The sequence below is a fragment of the Culicoides brevitarsis genome, chromosome 1 (assembly GCF_036172545.1).
Source record: "Culicoides brevitarsis isolate CSIRO-B50_1 chromosome 1, AGI_CSIRO_Cbre_v1, whole genome shotgun sequence".
NCBI lineage: Eukaryota > Metazoa > Arthropoda > Insecta > Diptera > Ceratopogonidae > Culicoides > Culicoides brevitarsis.
In genome coordinates this window covers 22,014,572-22,031,688 of record NC_087085.1, presented here as the reverse complement: position 1 = coordinate 22,031,688, position 17,117 = coordinate 22,014,572, and the positions used below count along the sequence as shown (strand labels likewise).

Here is a 17,117-nt window from a genome sequence, read left to right as displayed (position 1 = left end):
AGGTCATATGAGATCAGCATAAGCTTACACGAGGTCAAAAAAGGACGATTAAAATGACCATGTAGGAAATAATGTAAATGATTGAAATGATTTTACCTTAATATTAATTAAAGAAGTGATTCAAAGAATTATTCAACGAATTTTCAGTAGAAAATTTAGATTGAAAAAATCAATCGAAAAGAAAAGTCTAAGATTTTATAGTTTCATTTTTTATTGAAATAATATGTATTTACTTATTTTTATAGGTATTTATTTATTTACACAGCAACTTTAAGAAAATTAGTTTGAGAACATTCATTCAGTATATATTTATGCATTGTAGATATATCTGTTTATTCGTCAGGAAATTAAAATATAAATTAGCATAAATTATTAATACCTTTAAATTACAATAATATATTTTAAAAATCTATAATTGTCCTATACGTATTTAAATTTTAACAAAATAAAAAAATATGAAAAATGGGAACACGTTCTTAACAAACTTCAGTCTAAGTAGTACTCAATACGCAGTTACGAGCTTACAATAAGTACTTTACTGTCTAAAACTATGATTTTTTTTTTGTAAATGAAAATTTAAATAATATTATCAATAAAACACATTTCGTGCTGATGTCCGACAAAATATAAACAATAAATTCCTATTTTCTAGTATTTCTATCTTTCGCGATACCAACGACCCCGTGGTTTTCTCAGTTTTCGAGGCGAAAATTTTTGTGGTGACGAACTCGATCCGGGTGATCGCAGTGCCTCGTTCTGAGAGTCTGTGTACTTTTTCGGTGTAACGCTTTTCCGTTTTTGCAAATCGGAGGATCTCGTCTTCATATTTGAGACGGAAATTTGTGTGAGATTGACTTTTGGATATTTTTCAAACTGATATTTGCCAATGCCGCGACAAAACACGTTGTTCGTCGACCGAGAAGGCTTCATTGTTGGAGACTTTAGATTCCGTCTTGTTGGCGGCTCATCGTCGTCTGCCGTTTCGTCTTGCTCATCAGATTCGTCATTTTCCGGTAGAATACCATTAGTCTTCGGATCTTCTTTGGCACCAGCAGCAGTAACATCGTTTTTCACGAAATCAGCAATATTCGTGTCCAAACTATCTGACATGCTGTCGGAATTGTCTGCAGTGATATTTTTATTTTTTTCCTCGGTCTGATGCTCTTCCTCCTTAAGCGGTTGTGAGGATTTTCTTCGGATCTTTTGCCAACCAGTACGATTACTTCGGCGTTTCTTGTTGAATCTAAAGCCCGATGTGACGAGTTTTGGTTTTGATGTGTAGGTAATTTTTCGTTGCAACTCTTTCTCTTTCGACGCAACACTCTTGAGCGTGAGTTCCTGCGTCGAACAAATGTCCATTACTTTACTAATATCTATATCACTGTTTGAGTTGATTAGCACAAAGTCATCTTGCGATTTTGTTTCACACTTGTCTGCGGCGAAAGGTTTCAAACAGATGTCAAACATGTCGTCCTCGTCTGTTCTGCTGCCGCTGACCAACATCTCGTCTACTTGCTTGCACAACTTGACAATATTCACAGACTTGTTTAGCTTTATACTATTCGTGTTCGTAATACTGCATACGGAGGAATTATCTTTTTCAGTTTTGATCGTCTGCTGACTCGTCATTGTGCAATTGCTGTTCTCGTCGTCGTCTTCCAGGGACAGCTGACTAGGTAAGCGTTCACGTTTCGTTCCACTGCGATTTACGCCACACACGCTGGACGTCGTGCTACTGCCTTCCTTCGATAAGCTGCTAAGGATTGCCAGTGTCGATGCATGCTCTCGCGGCGATTTCCGAGGCACATCATCCAAAAAGAGTTTCCGTTTCTTCAGCGGCAAATACGATTTGGTCTTAATACTGTCATTAGTTGTGTCGTCATTGGCATCGACGACTTTTGTTGCCTCGATGATGGCTGCCGTCGAAGATCTCGTTCGATCATTCACTTTGGCGATGGAAGGCATGCGAGGACACGAGTTGCCGCGTTTCTTCGTGGAACCCGTTAGTGCCTTGAGATTTGGCGGAATAAGCTCTTCGAGTTTGCAGCAATCTTCCTTGCCCGGTGGCAGTGGACCAAGTTCGTAGGGCAACTTACTGTATGTGGAATTGCCAAAGTACTCGTAGGCACGTTCGAAGCCCACGTCTTGCCGATGGAAGGTTACGTACCAGGGCTCGTTGTGCGGTACACGTTCAAAGTTGAATTTGTGTGGCTCGTCGATAGCCTGGTACTTTTTGCGGAAATTTGCCCATCGCGATTGAGTAGAGCCACCGGGACTCTTCAAGAACGAATTATCCCCCATCCTATCATCCGATAACCAGTGTGTGGCTGTGCTAACTGTTACTTGCGGCTGGATGGGGGCCTCTTGAAACCTCAGACGACCTAAGGATTCGTGCGTATACTTGGCGTTTTCCTCAATCAAGGCTTCTAGTCTCTTATTGACACGTTTTGAGCTCGGTGACGCGATCTCTTTGGACGTTTTTGACGATTGTGGCGGCTGTTGACTTGCTGCACTTTTTGCATTTTTGGATTTGATCGTACTAGATTTCTTCGCAACGTCTCGCTCACTGGATGCCAAATCGATAGTTGTGTTGTTCGTTCGATTCACTTCGGACGTTTGGCGGTCATCGTCTGTATCGCTATCACTAAAAGTCGGTGTCTTTGGAAACATGAACTGCTCGGCCTCATTATTCAATAGATTAAGCTCTGATTGTCGTACTCTTTTTAGCTTGACTACAACTTGTTTTCCTGTATTGTTGGTATCGTTGGTAGCTTTTGTGCTACTTTTTGAGACGCAATTGGGAGTTTTGTTCTGCGTCACTTTATAAACTGGTGGCTCCTTGATGGGTGGCCGGGAATCGGGTGACGGTGCATTCCACCGCAATCCTCGAATACGTGTTGCTTGAATTTTGGATTCAATCGATTTGGCTGCTGGCGTATCGTCTGCATCTTTCGAGTCTCTCGTCTTTGACTTGCCGCCACCCTTAGTTAATGTGGGTGTTGGTGATTGCATGCATTTTCTCTTGGGACGTGGTGACTCTAACGACAATGGATCTTCTTCGTGCTCCTCAATCATTTCCTCGTCTGAATTACCATTTTTTATTCCATTCGTTTCACAATCTTGGTGTTCACCATTTTTCATATACGACGAATTTTTGTTGTTAGCACGTTTTATGAATCCATTGAGAACCGTTTCTTTTTTCACTTCATTACTCAGCTTCAGGAGCTTTTGAACACTCGCACCGCTTTCTATGAGTTTGTCTAGTGACACAAAGTTGTCGTCGTTTTTCGCAAAATTCAAGTGTTCCTCACTCTTCAAATGCACCTTGAGAACGTCGTATTCCACGTGACAAATTTCACAGTATCCGCAATGCTTGTCACTTCCACTCTTGCTAACGCGACTAGCGACTGTGTTGTTGGTTGTAGTTGTGGTTGTTGTGCCTGCCTCTGTCTCTTGTTGTTGCGTCGGCCGGCTTTTACGTGTCATTATAGTACCCACTGTTTTAAATTTACTAGTCGTATTTGTCCGACTATCGATCTTGGAGAACTTTTTGAATTTGCTCTTTTGCGAGTCTCGTGTCTTATCCAGCTCCGTCGTTGACTCAAAGGGACTGTGCGTTAGGCGTGCCAGCAAATTCAGCTTTGGCCACTTTTTCAGCTCCTGATAAAAGGGACGATAGCGCTTATCGAGTGTCTCTACTTTGATAAAGTCCCCGCGCAGCGACTTGACTTTTGTCGATTTGTGGTGACGATGAGCAGCAGCAGCAGCAGTATTTGCGTTTGAAGCTAATATTCGATTTCCCGTGATATCTTGTGCAGTCGAGGCAGTCTTGCCACCAGATGCATAGATTTTTAAGGCAGACGAGACTTTTTCCAAAAACTTTAGTGTTTGTTCTGTCGTCCAAATGGGCCGACCCCACGCTCTCGCAACTTGGATGGGGCTCTGGGTCTTTTCGGCAGACGAGTTCGCGGTGTTCGAGTTTCGCGGTGTATTCGGGGAGTTTTGCAACTGACTTTGTCTGGCACGCAACAATAATGCTTCCGCTCTCGATATTTGTTTGTTATTTATGCTATTTGTCTGTAAAATAAATAAAAACAAATTAATAAAGGATGAATTTGTAGAGTATAATAAAAAATCTTACCCTGGATTCTAGGACAGTGGGTAACGATGGTGACGAGACACTTTGCACATCCAAAGATGCCGGTGTCTGCGGAGTCTGATTCGCAGATGTTAGAGGCGAAAAAGTGGTACTTGATTGATTCTGACTACTTGTCCGGGATACAGTTGCTTGTGGATGCTGTTTGTCAGTTATGAAATGTGTGATGTCCTTACTGAGGAAAAATTCGACCGACTGCGGAAAATAGGGAGGAAACAAAAAAACATACGTGTTAATACAAAATAAATACAGCAATAATATAAAAATGAAATCAATAAAAATACATTCGAATATAATTAATGTGTACGTACAGAAGAGGCCATACATCAATGGAAGTTTTCTATGCAACGTCTACATACTACATATGACCGGTACAGTGCAGCATTATTTTTTTCTCAATATACGGGGTGTTCTTAGTTATTTATCATTTTACAAAAAAAGAATTGCAAGTTCTCAAGAAAAATGTGTGCTTTTTGGTTGCAAAAAGAATTTGACATAAAAATGAATGCATCTATGCACATATGGATATCATATGCACGATATGTAGTAGATAGTACACATACAAATGTGAGAATGTGTGTCTGTGTTGGTAGAGTTTCGAGGTAAAAAACCTCTTTTGTATGTACTTTCTCGATTTAATTTTTTTAGGACAGCAATTGCAACTTACTCCACCAAGCTCTTTGATTTGATTTTCGATTTTATTCGCGACGTTGTGTCTCTCCACGTCCAAGTAGAATTTGTGATGAACCAACGGATTAGCGCCTTTCACTAGTTTTACTTTATCTGTGGATGTAAATAAAAAGAGCAACTCGTTTAGTCAAAGCACAGGGAAGAAAGAAAGAAAGATGCATCACTGGCACAAAAGTTGTTTATATAAACAATGCTTACATGGCGGATTTGCTTTGTGATTATCAGCAACTTTGGATGTTGGTTTGGGTGAGGAGGTTTCAACCATTTCCTCCAAACATTTAGATAGATTTTCACAATAGTACACAATATTCCAACAATTTAAAAGTACATGTAATTTTTTCTTTTTATTCTACTTGTCTCAAGTACACATTTACACAAATTTTAGCTAGTTTGATTTCTATTCTTATCGCATGTATTGCGTGAAAACTCGCACACTTGATATCTTTTTCTGGATTTAATATATATTTTTTTGCTGGTAGACGCCTCAATACAAACACTACAATATATACAAACGATTTTTAGTCACCATGACAGTTTTTGATTTCTGGCTTTTTCCGCGTTGCACCAGCAAATGCTAGTCTCTTTTCATGCTCTGCATGCGTCCACGGGGTGCAAGTGTTTATTTTTACAGTTTTTCCGTTCCTTTTTCCCGTTTTTCTGCCGAATTTTCCTGTTTTTCCGTTCTGGGGATATTCACAAATCAGAGGTTAGTGACTTATTACTCGGCATTCGTGAGGATAGTAACAGGGGTGACATCCATGTAAGGTTGGTGACTGGATACTGGTAATACCGTTACGAGCCTCAAAAAATCCGTTGGGGGCTAGAGCTTTTTTGGGCTTTCAGAAAATGGGGCAATGGTGCCAAAGGCTATTGGGCTTTTTTTTAACAATGTTGGGGCCTATTTTAATGAATTTTTTTCAGAATGCTCAAAAGAACCTTTTTTTTTGGGTTTTTTTAATCTGCAAATGGGTCTGAAACTGAACGTTGGGACTCCTTAGGCCTTGCAGATGGGTCTGGACATTGGCATCTGAAGAGTAGGAAGGAGACTAATGGGAATCTTAACGTCAAGACTTCCCTTGCAAAAATTGTCTGTTTAAATTCCAATTAGAATTCTAACTTTTTAGAATTTTAACTCTTTTTGGCATTTCGAGGATTCTATTTGTTTCTTCAGTAACTTTTTTTTTAATAAATAACATCCCTGTGTAAATAAAGAAGCCAATAAGTGTCCGTGACTTCTGAAAAGAGTAAAATTAATGATCAAATTTTCATCGAAAAATAGCTTTATAAAACTTGTGTTATTATTTCATGAAAAAAAAAATAATTTTTACAAAAATTTTTAGATTATTGACTTAACGGGATTTTTAAATTAAATTAAATTAAATATAAAATTTCTTAAAATTTTTGTTTTGCACGTTGCAGTGCATGTGTATGCAAAATAGAGAAAATAAATTTATAAAGGATTTTTGTGATTTATAGGGATTTTCAGCTTCAAAAATATGGTTGGTTTTGAAATACTAAATCGAAAAAATCAAAATTTACGATTTTTTAGTTCTTATCGATTTGATGGTCTCCTGAATATCGATTTTTTTCCAATAGTTTAGATATGTAATATAACGCAATAATTAGCGATATTTTTTTTTAAAAAAAAAATTTTTTTGCGCAGTGGCGTCTTTAAGTTACTTTGGGTATTCCAATGTTGGTTTCTATTTCACGTTTCATTTTTGAAAAAAGGGACATTTATACGATTTTAATATTTTTAGGCTTTTGAATGATTTTTGTTCTTGAGGACGGATTGACCATTGAAATGCTAGGGAATGAACAGCAGCAACGAGATATAGTGTCACAATTTCCGGATGCGGAGCCAAAAATGAACTTGAATGATCGTCATACAGCAATTCTGAGGAAGTTTTGCGATTCTTTTTTTATATTTCCTGATTCCTTTTCAATTTTTAGAACAACTAAAGATAGTTTTAAGAGCTTTTTATCACTTAATTTGCAAAAATAGCTTCCGAAAGTAAATCGTGCAAATGGCGTCTTTTAAACTAAATTTTTAACCTATTCAGTACCGGCGTACAAAAAAAAAGTGTTAAGTCCACTTCAAAAAAAAAATTGAAAAAAAATTTAAGAAAATTTAAAGTAAAATTTACCAAAATTTTTATTTAAAATGAGTGCCGAATTCGAGCTGCTAGCAGATGAATGAAATTCTTCTTTTGAATTCATCGATGATGATTTATCCAGAGACGAGGTAAAAATCACTTTTTTCCTTCGGTTTTCCTGATTTCCCCTAGACTTCTCCAAATGCAGAGTCAAGATGAGATCAAAAAAAATACAATAAAAAAAGTTTCACTAATTCAAAGAATTAGATGAGTGTTCAAGACGAGAAATCACAGCCAGAGCTCGAGGTAAGAATGTACATCATTTTTAGGACCACAGTGATCCTGACATTTCCTAATAATCATTTTAACTATTACTTGTAAATTTAATTTAAGGACGAAAAAGTAGATCTAATCTGCGACAAAGGATTTTGCAGAAAAAAGCTGCTCAAATTACATGTTGAGCGAGTGCACTGCGGTGCCTCGTTTTTGTGCCCGATTTGCGGAAAGGGGTTTAAGCTCCAGCAGCACTTAAAGGCAAAAATTTAAAAAAAAATTAAAGTAAAATTTACCAAAATTTTTATTTAAAATGAGTGCCGAATTCGAGCTGCTAACAGATGAATGGAATTCTTCTTTTGAATTCATCAATGATGATTTATCCAGAGACGAGGTAAACATTAATCTTTTTCCTTCGGTCTTCTTGATTTTCCTCTGACTTTTCCAAAGGCAGAGTTAAGATGATAGTCAAGACTACCATAAAAGACAAAGATAATATATAGAAGAATAAATTGTAACTTGTCTCTTTGTCCAGAAAACAGGGCCTTGAAGTTGTTTCAAAAACACCTCAAATTAAATGTTGAGCGTGTGCACTGCGGTGCCTCGTTTTTGTGCCCGATTTGCGGAAAGGGGCCTAAGCTTCAGCAGCACTTACAGGCACATTTGAAAAAGAAGAACAAGTTCATAGTATATTACCTATTTCTTCTTTCTAAATTTTTATGTACTTTCAGGCTCTCCACCAAGCACCATGGATGAATTTTAGCAGTTTCCAGGATATCATATGAGTAGTCAAAGGTGAGTTTAACGAAGATTTAATTACTCAATTAGAAAAAATAGTTTCCGAAAATAATTTCGTGCGTAATGACGTCTTTCAACTAACTTTTAACTAACTTTTCAGTACTTCAGTACAAAAAATTATTGACAATAAAATTATCTCTATTCATTGTTCCCCCTCCTCATTCTTGAAGTCCAAAGTAATGTGTAACATTATTTAAAACTGTACTTGCCTTAGAAAAACAAAATCGCAAATATTTATTTATTATAAAAAATATTTATTTTTTTTAGATTGTTTATGAAGAAGTGTGAGGTGTTATATCGACTTAATGGCTGAAAACGATGAAGATGAAGCAATTCATAAAGCTTTACAAGAATATTTCCATGGAGCGTCTCAATAAAAGTAAAAACTTTTTGATTTTTTTCTAACTTTACGCAATAGTATTTTTATTTCTTTCTCTTTTCAAAATTCAACAAAAAAGAAAAATAATTTAGGTATAATATTTTTCTCAATTTATTTCTAAGGACTTGAGTAAAAAAAGAGCGAAGCCAAACCATCGGGTTACTTTTCCTGATTCAACGCGTTTATAAACTCTTCTAGTTTTTCTTGTATTTGACGAACACGAACTAAAAAAATATATAAAAAAAATATTATTTATTTTATATCTAGATTTTGTAATACAAAACTCACTTAATTCTTCCGCTAAAGCTACACGCTTTCCGGTAAGAAGTTGAACTTTTTTGTCGTCATCATCACTGAGCTCATCAAGGAATGATTTGATTTCCTTATCTAGTCGTTTTGCTTCTCTGTTAATTATTTGTTGTCGTAGAGCGTTTGAAGTGACTTTCAAGACTTGTTGGATTCGCCAAAAGAGAACGACATCACTGCAATTAACCTGAAGAAAAAAAAATCCAAATTAACGACTAAAATCTAACTTTTTTAGTGTAAAAATTACTTCACAATCGGTTCCTTGTTGCGCATACAAGTAGTACGATTTACGACAATCATATGCTCTCAAAAGAGCTTGTTTGAGGAAATGGCTGCGGTAAATTGGATACCATGTTTCTCGTATGTAGTCTGTATCCACTTCAATATTTCTCGTTTGCAGATTCTTCCTCACTGTTGTTAATTCGTCGTATGACAAAGTTGGTGGATGCTTAGCATCACTATGCAGCACCCGATCGAGCTCCGATTTGACCTGTCGTCGTTTACTTTGGTCCTCTGTACAGTTTTTCCACTTGAACCATCTTTCTGTGGTTGAGGGTCCGAACATTTCGTACATCGTGCCCTCGTTGTGCTGCAATTTTTCCCGCACCGATTGCTCAAAGAACCGCACAGCGGTGTCCCATTCGTGTTTATCATGCACATTTCGATCTTCCAGGGCATTTATTTGGATCACACGCAGGACATCGATGGCTTTGTCTTCCCAGCTGTGACGTTTTATGGACTCATCTACCACGGCATGCTTGAGGTTGTCAAAGATATCGTCGTGATCCGGAGACTTTTTGGCCTTTTCCATGAGATCCGAAAACTCTCGTTGTAAAGCCTCCCATCCCACTTCGACTGATTTCGTGGGTAGAACCTCATCAGCCCATTGTTTCAATTTAATATCGATCATGGTGTTAAATGTGCTTTGAGACCCTGATTGTGCCGCAGGAAGGTAAATGTGTTCAAACACATAATTGGATAACTTCTCCCACAACTTTTCATTGAGAATCTCGTCCCATTTTTTCGCCGACACCTGAGACAAATTCACGACTTCATCCAGAATTTCTCCTTTGGCTCGTTCGTACAGCTCGTCTCTGCTGGATTCTCGCAGACGCGGAAAACTATTTTTCCACTCGGTTTCCAAGTTAAATCTGGTCGCCTTGAATGCATCAGCTTGTTGTTCGACAGTCTCACGAACCATTTTCCAGAAACGATCCGCAACTGCAAGACTCAGGTTACGCGTAGTACATTGATGAGACATGATTCCCTTGGAGCTTTGGAACAATTTCGAGGTTTTGAAGAATTTCTCTTCGTATTCCCTGATTGTCTGAATCGGATCGTCTTTCCTGCCGCGACCAGTAACGACAGCAAAATACCCAATAGCTTTCATAGGGAACAATTTTCCCGACAGAATTCGTCGGACACGATCTGGATCAGCCAACTCTTCTGCCATATCTACTTTGGTGAGGACAAATATCGTTCGTCGGCCATTTGGATCACATTTACTAACTAAATCCGTGACATTACTGCGCTCCGCATCAACCGACCCATCTTGAATGCACAAAATAATGGCATTTGGATTACTCATGTAATGTTCCGTCATATGCTTGATCATGTCTCTCGTATCTGTAGCCATGTCGACGGTCTGTGTCGAAATGATTCCCGGCAAATCCACAAGAACCATTCTTTGCAAGCCCGGACCCTTGACCGTCATCGAAATGACCTCACGAGACACCGTTTTTCCACCACGTACCGAATTTCTCATGCGAATTTCCACTTCACGACGCAAATCCGCCAACTCGCTCTCTTTGGTCAAATCATATTCGCGATCAGAGTCACGGAACTGCGCCACGTGATACGGCCCCTCGGAAAGCGTTACTTTAACAGGAGCTCGCGTCATCATCTCTCCACTTCCTCGAGGGAAAATTCTCGCTTGTGCAATTGCTTCGAGCACGGATGTCTTTCCGCTACTTTGGTCACCAACAACTACAACTCGAGGCAAATGGTCTGCGGTGGAGTAACTCGTGTCGTAACCTTGCAACTCATCAAGGACTTCCGAGTACATGTCGATGAGAGACTTTTTGATTTTTTTCAGTGGCGTTTTTCGGTTTGTTTTTATCAGCAAATATTGTTGGCGCAAATCGCGATTTTCTTTTTCGAGCTTTTCCAGCTCCTTCTGGTACTTGATCTGAACATTCATAATTTCCGTTTGCAATTGATCGACTTGTTGCTGCAACGTCTCAGCCTTTTTGCGACCTTCGTCTGACCCTCCAAATGTTATGGCTTGAACAGTTCCTTTTTTAAGTACTTCCGTTTTTGCAGCTGCAAGAAACAAAATAATTCTCGTGTCAGTTTCAATGGAGCAAACGCAATGAAGAAATTCAAGAATGAACACCTACCTTCGACAAAATCTCTCAAAGCATTAATAGAACCTATAAAGCACGGGAGAGAGAGAGAAAGAAATTATTAGACATTTTTAGTAAATTAATAAGAAGGTACATTGGTAAAACACAAAATTTACAGGCTTTTTCAGTTCATTCTTGAATTTAAGCTAAGGGTTAGCATTCTTGTGGTACGTACGTTCAGTTTTTTCAAATCCATTTTCTTTCTTTTCTTGTTCTTCGGCAGCCTCAATTGCATTTTCCAATCTGGTATCAAACCAATCACGCAATTCTGCTATTTTATTTTCGCCGGCTTGCTTAATACGAGGATCTAAAATAAAAATTTTGAATCAAAATACCTTAAAATAATAAATTTCAAATTATTACCCAATTGAATGCTATTCTTAAAGGAAGCTAAAGTTGTCGACAGATTCTTATTAAATGCTCTCCACTGATCGGTATCTGGCAAAACTTCATCTAACCATTTTAAATCCGGCAATCCATCTCTCCATTCTTCGTACTTTTTATTAACCGTCATTCCTCCTGTAATGGCACCACCTAACAACAGATACCGGATCTTCAAAACTCCTCGTACAGCTCTAAAAGAATCGAATTTCATGTAACCAATAGACAATAAAAGAACAAATTCAAAGTTATTTACCTTGCTATCAGCATTCCATAACTTCGACGTGGTATGACGAAAGGTCGTGATAAATTATTAACGTCCAGAAGGAACTTTTTTCTGTAAATCCTTTCGTTCCGGTCATACTGATGATATTTTCCACCATTAAACGATGTAAAATTGACCCTACTTAAGCTCAAGACTGCAGGTCGCAATCCTCCGGCTGATACTTTGAATCTAAAAAAAATAATGCAAAAATCGATAATTTTACATAATAAGGAAAAGATGCAACAAAAACTTTCGGAGGTTTTTTTCGCTGGACTTACCCAAACTTTCCACGTAATAAGTGAGCCATTTCGTCCGCTGTTATTCCTTCTCACGATTTACCACTTTTGCTAGCTACAACTTCCTCAATTCACATCACTATCGCGAAAATAAGGAGTGCTAACTAATTTTTCTTTTCCACTATTTACGTTTGAAGTGTCATCACCAAGTGTCAAATGTGTAAATACCGTGAGTTTCCGTGGTGTAAAAAATCAAAACATTAGAAATTTCCGAAAAATAGGCATATTTCATCAAGTAAAATGCTGATAAAAGCCTTTAAACCATCATACAATAGGTATTTGATGAAAATATCTGAAAATCACCTTCGATTAACATTGTAATTCTGATAAATTTTCATATTTTAGGATTTTCACGTGTGCCCGAACATCGATACGGTATTTTTGTGACAAAAAAGACGATGATGCCGCTTCAAAGGTCTCTGCTGCTGCTCCAGAAAAGGTCAAAGACACGAGCAAAGATGCTGATGCAGCATCCGATCGCTTAAACAAACTCCTTTCTCAAATGTCCACTGAAAATGTGCAGCACAAAAAAACCGTGGAGATCCCAAGACCCAAGAAGGATCAAAGGAATCGCTTCAAAAACAAAGATTCCGACGATGAAAAACCAAAAAATATCGTGGACGCTGCCAAAAAAGTTGCAAAATCGATGAAAGGCGACCAACGACTCACAGAAATGGAGTTATTGTCAAAAATTTTGGGTGTTCCGGCGAAAGGTGATACAGAGAAAAAAACAAATCTTAGGTAATTTTTCCGTAATGTTATTTTTTTAGACTGATTACTATAAAAAAATATGTTTTCTTTAGCAATGTTATCTCAGGACTTCAAATTCACAGAGACGAACCACTGGTAAAGGTAGATCCGAGTCGCGCTGAGTTTGTGCGAAACAAAATGAGGGAATATAACGATAAACGTCAGAGCTTCCAACAACCCCGAGAGCGAAAACCAAAAGCTCCACGTCCAACACAACCTGCAAAGCGAACAGCTAAAATAGATTTGTTTGGGGCACAACCACTGGACATTTTCACGGAAACGAAGGCAACTCCTAAGGAATTCCTCGAAACGTGGGATTCGTTGGAAAAACGTGAATTGAGATTGTCTATTACGCATCCACCCAGCAACTATTTCGAAAAAATGGCTTTGTGGACGGAGCAAGGCAAGCTTTGGCGTTTCCCCATCGATAATGAACAAGATATTGGAGCCGAGGCTGAAGTTGATTTCTCGGAACATGTTTTCTTGGAGGAACAATTGGAGCCATGGTGCCCGAAAAAAGGACCTGTTCGTCATTTCATGGAATTAGTAACTGTCGGTTTGTCCAAAAATCCCTACATGAGTGTACGGGAGAAGCACGATCACATAAATTTTTATAAAGAATACTTTGAGTCGAAGAAGGATTTGTTGCAACAAATTATCGTAGAGTCTAAAACAGGAGACAAGAAGGAACTTTCAAATCAGTAGACCGATAAAAAATTTTGTAGTCGTTTCAATTACTTTAACTAGTAAATAAAGAAGGAATTTAAAAATTAACAAAAAAAACGAGAAATAGCATTTTTTGCACTGAGGTACGTCGAACTTTACCGCAATTGATTTATAATTTTTGGTTTTCTTATCTCCCTACTAAACCCTTATTTTTTTCGGCAAAATAAAAAAAATATTGGTTTTGAAATACACTTACAAAATTGGTCAAAATTGACAATTTTCATTAAAGAAAAGCATAAAAAACGATTTTGATGAAATTTGTACTCTTTTTTGCCTCAATTGGATTTTTTTAAATTTATGAAAAAAATTAAAATTAATTTTTAATATTTAGAAAGTTTGAAAATTTTAGTATTTTTCCATCGAAACACAGTAAAAAAGGGTGAATTTAATAATATAATATTTTTTTATTAGCAAAGCAAGTAGTAAATATGTGTATCTAAGCAAATGGATTCAAATTGTTATCATAGTCATTATCACTATCGGCTGAAAAAGGATTTTTGGTTTCATCGTACTCCTCGAAGGGGTTTTTGCTGCCTTCCTCTTCGTCGGCATCTCCAAAAGGGTTTTTAGATACTGCTTTTGCTATGGAATTGTTACTAGATGACGGAGTCTTTTTCATTACAGCATGTCGTGCCGTTGCTTGAGGCGACGGCTTCGGACTGGCACGTGGAGAAGCACGTAATTTGACGTCTGATTTTGTAACGTATGACGCAATTGTCTCTTCCGCCTTTACTTGGGACTTTGGTATCGCCACATTAGGCGAAGAAACCGGAACTTGCTTCGGGATTTCGGTGACTTTCGGTATTACAACATTCACAGGAGGCTGAACATTTGTTTGCGAGACATCTTCTACCACCAAAAACCGATTAAACAAATTCCGACCCAGATATTCGGAGATGACGGAAAATGTCTCAGGATTACGTTCCAGCAACGTATGGAATTGATCGTGATTTATCTGCACAGAGCCCTGGGCACGAAGGACATCCATAATCTGGTGATTTTTTTCCATGCAACAAGGACAATCCTTCTCGGTATCGGAGAAACTTCGAATGCAATCCTGATGGAATGAGTGGCGACAAAAGAAATGAACTGATGGTAGTGTCAACGGTTGTTTGCATGAATCACAGACGGATCCACGGAATTCAATGGGCTCCTCCTTGATATTTTTTATTTGTTGTCTCAGACTTTCGGAATCATCCTTATATTTGCGGATTGCATTTTCCTCGCGTTTAAATAAATCCGATTCCTTTTTAAAAGCCCGCGTAAAAAAATCACGAGCAGCTCCGAGTGTCGGTCCATTGTCCACTGCTAAACTGTTGAGCACTTGCAAAGGCGACAAAAGTTTTTCATTTGTAATAACGCTCAATATTTTTTGTATTAAATCCGCTGGAACGGACTCGCTATTTCGAATGCCCATTAGTGCTTGCAGCCACAACGAAGGAGTTCCGAGACGCTGACAGCAATTCAACAATTCTTCGTAGTCTTTTTGTTGCACGCAGTACCTGACAATTAGATGAGACAATCTCTCCTCTCCAAAGAGGTAAATTAGTCCGGGGAAAAACGAGTAATAGCGACAAAGTGTAATTGCGCGTCCAACATCGTAGCCATTTTCGCGTTTTTCCATCAGTATCTGGATGAGGCGTTTTTCCGTATTTGGCGTTTGGTTTTTCAAATGTAATTCAATCAAAGTATCATACACGAGTTGACTCAAGTTGCTGGAATAAGTCGTAGCGTCTTCCAAAAAGTCTAGCAGACAATCTGCATGATCGGCAAACACAAACAAAAAATCATCCGGATTACTGGAACTCTCGCGACACACTTGTTTCAGCAATTTCGTTGTGGCTTTCGGGTCTTTATCCATCATTTGCGATCCATATTGCAAAAGAGCTTTTTTCGCCAAACTTGGTTTCAAATTTTCTATGTAGGCACACGCTTCGGACACGGAATTCAAGTCATTCAGCAAGATGTCAATATGAATTGTGTGTTTTTTACTTTTTTCAGTCAGCATCAAGGCCTGGTCATAAGCCATCGTTTCGCGACACACATTTGCCGCAGTTTCGACGTCAAACGAAAGGTCATTCGTGTTGTACAGATCGAAAAATTCCTCTAATTTCACGGTTTTATTGAGGCGCGTAAAGCAGTTCACCAGCAAGGTGGTGTGATCAGGTGTGGCTAGCCGTTTTTCATGCAAGGCCTGCAAATAAGTCGAAAGAAATTGAATATGTCTCGAATCCAAAAACTTTCTTATCACGTAAGATGGCTCGAGATAGCCGATAGTGCGAATGTACTGCTCCACAGCACCTGAATAATGACTTTTGTTGTACAAATGATCACCATATTGACGAAAAATGTCGGATAAGCCCTCGTTATTGAGTTGTTGACTTTTGGCTATTCGAACGGCAATGTCGTATAAATTTCGCTTAAATAAGAGATCCAGTTTACTTTGCAAATCCTTTTCGCTCAAATGATGAACAACGTTGTCCTCGGACACGAGGAAACACGTCCCGAATTCAACGAATAACGCCACGATCCGCGTGACTTGCTGCGTATAAACGATAAATTTGTTCGTGAGGTCAATTATGGTTATCAGAGATTTCGCTGGAACACTTGGCATCGCGGATTTGAAGGCAGACACAATAATCAAGTTATTTCTGAACCATTTAATCATTTGTTTTTCGCCTTCCAGCACGTAGCACGGTCCTCGTCCATCGAAAGTGTAACAATAAATCGCGTCATCGCGACCTACCATGAAATGTCCGTCGTAACCGTTTTGTAGGGCGCAACATCGCATAATTGAAGATTCCGAATCCAGCACTAAACGACTTTCCTTATCTTTACTGAGCAAATTGAACACATATACGCCCGAATTCGAGCAAACAAACATTTGTGTCGTCTTATCGTACTGTTTGAACGCAATTCCAACAATTGCCGACGTGCCAGCTGTTATGCTCTTTGCCGTTTTTGATCTCTCACGACTAATATCGCCACGATAAAGAGAAATGTGTCCCCGTTCAAAGCCGACAGCCATGAATTGGCCATTATCGGCAACTCCAAGGGCACAAGGACGTGACATCGGGATTTTCACTTGCCTCATGCAATACATTCCGGCCTTTTGACTCGCTTTGGCGAGATTCCATACTTTGAACAGCGGTGCCGAGCCATTTTCTTCATTGCCAATTGTCACCAGCAGATTTGTTTGCATCGAAATTGCACAGAAGGGAATCGATGACTCATGTCCCTTGACTTTTACATCTTGCCAACTCTTGGAAAATACGTGAATTTGGCCCTCGGTGTCGCAAATGACGATTTGATTGTTTCCACACGTAGCTGAGGATATCCGGACCTCGCCCAATTCATTCTGAATGCTTCCATTATCCGCTTCGGAACGCAGTTCGAAAAAATTAAATTTTCGCCATTCGTAAATTGCCATTTTTTTCGCCCTCTCACATGAAATCTGCAAGAAAAAAAATTAATTCAACTCGTGAATGAAACTTTCGTCCTGAAAATGCTAGAAAAACTCACTAAAATACAATTTAAAGTTGGAGATAAATTTCTGGGCGAATCAAAATATTTAATTCACTGCTGTCACTAGGCAA

At 38.5% G+C, this 17,117-nt stretch overlaps 4 protein-coding genes across 5 annotated transcripts; 1 reads left to right on the top strand and 3 right to left on the bottom strand.

Annotated features, from left to right (window-relative positions):
* Positions 1 to 228: 228 nt before the first annotated feature.
* Positions 229 to 5,546, bottom strand: LOC134827126 (protein chiffon). The gene is made up of 4 exons (XM_063839674.1): positions 5,045 to 5,546; positions 4,824 to 4,939; positions 4,142 to 4,351; positions 229 to 4,077 (listed from the first exon to the last, which is right to left on the bottom strand). The coding sequence occupies exons 1-4, from the start codon at positions 5,109 to 5,111 to the stop codon at positions 658 to 660; spliced, it is 3,813 nt and encodes a 1,270-aa protein (XP_063695744.1). The 5' UTR covers positions 5,112 to 5,546; the 3' UTR covers positions 229 to 657.
* Positions 5,547 to 8,413: 2,867 nt separating this feature from the next.
* On the bottom strand, positions 8,414 to 12,167 carry LOC134836931 (dynamin-like 120 kDa protein, mitochondrial). Of its 2 annotated transcripts, XM_063852215.1 has the most exons (8): positions 12,028 to 12,167; positions 11,741 to 11,938; positions 11,467 to 11,678; positions 11,279 to 11,410; positions 11,098 to 11,130; positions 8,946 to 11,020; positions 8,681 to 8,885; positions 8,414 to 8,616 (listed from the first exon to the last, which is right to left on the bottom strand). In XM_063852215.1, exons 1-8 carry the CDS (start codon positions 12,054 to 12,056, stop codon positions 8,552 to 8,554), a joined length of 2,949 nt encoding a protein of 982 aa, XP_063708285.1. In that variant the 5' UTR covers positions 12,057 to 12,167; the 3' UTR covers positions 8,414 to 8,551. The 2 variants fall into 2 exon arrangements, with proteins under 2 accessions (XP_063708285.1, XP_063708287.1); XM_063852217.1 differs by lacking the exon at positions 11,098 to 11,130.
* A 40-nt stretch (positions 12,168 to 12,207) lies between these two features.
* LOC134835287 (small ribosomal subunit protein mS31) lies at positions 12,208 to 13,639 on the top strand. The gene is made up of 3 exons (XM_063850161.1): positions 12,208 to 12,320; positions 12,391 to 12,786; positions 12,849 to 13,639. The coding sequence occupies exons 1-3, from the start codon at positions 12,286 to 12,288 to the stop codon at positions 13,498 to 13,500; spliced, it is 1,083 nt and encodes a 360-aa protein (XP_063706231.1). The 5' UTR covers positions 12,208 to 12,285; the 3' UTR covers positions 13,501 to 13,639.
* Positions 13,640 to 13,914: 275 nt separating this feature from the next.
* On the bottom strand, positions 13,915 to 17,096 carry LOC134827010 (vacuolar protein sorting-associated protein 11 homolog). Its single transcript, XM_063839533.1, has 2 exons — positions 17,044 to 17,096; positions 13,915 to 16,975 (listed from the first exon to the last, which is right to left on the bottom strand). The coding sequence occupies exon 2, from the start codon at positions 16,949 to 16,951 to the stop codon at positions 13,958 to 13,960; it is 2,994 nt and encodes a 997-aa protein (XP_063695603.1). The 5' UTR covers positions 16,952 to 16,975; positions 17,044 to 17,096; the 3' UTR covers positions 13,915 to 13,957.
* Between the last annotated feature and the right edge of the window lie 21 nt (positions 17,097 to 17,117).

What these genes read in the sequence shown, in the direction of transcription:
- LOC134827126 (XM_063839674.1), bottom strand. Translation starts at nt 5,111, where the DNA reads ATGGTTGAAACCTCCTCACCCAAACCAACATCCAAAGTTGCTGATAAT. An exon ending in TCACAAAGCAAATCCGCCAT is followed by an intron (nt 4,940 to 5,044) that starts GTAAGCATTGTT and finishes TTACATCCACAG; the next exon opens with ATAAAGTAAAACTAGTGAAA. An exon ending in CCACTGTCCTAGAATCCAGG is followed by an intron (nt 4,078 to 4,141) that starts GTAAGATTTTTT and finishes TTTATTTTACAG; the next exon opens with ACAAATAGCATAAATAACAA.
- LOC134836931 (XM_063852215.1), bottom strand. Translation starts at nt 12,056, where the DNA reads ATGGCTCACTTATTACGTGGAAAGTTTGG. An exon ending in TTTGAGAGATTTTGTCGAAG is followed by an intron (nt 11,021 to 11,097) that starts GTAGGTGTTCAT and finishes TGTTTCTTGCAG; the next exon opens with CTGCAAAAACGGAAGTACTT. An exon ending in AGCTTTAGCGGAAGAATTAA is followed by an intron (nt 8,617 to 8,680) that starts GTGAGTTTTGTA and finishes ATATTTTTTTAG; the next exon opens with TTCGTGTTCGTCAAATACAA.
- LOC134835287 (XM_063850161.1), top strand. Translation starts at nt 12,286, where the DNA reads ATGCTGATAAAAGCCTTTAAACCATCATACAATAG. An exon ending in TTTAAACCATCATACAATAG is followed by an intron (nt 12,321 to 12,390) that starts GTATTTGATGAA and finishes TTCATATTTTAG; the next exon opens with GATTTTCACGTGTGCCCGAA. An exon ending in GAGAAAAAAACAAATCTTAG is followed by an intron (nt 12,787 to 12,848) that starts GTAATTTTTCCG and finishes TGTTTTCTTTAG; the next exon opens with CAATGTTATCTCAGGACTTC.
- LOC134827010 (XM_063839533.1), bottom strand. Translation starts at nt 16,951, where the DNA reads ATGGCAATTTACGAATGGCGAAAATTTAATTTTTTCGAACTGCGTTCC.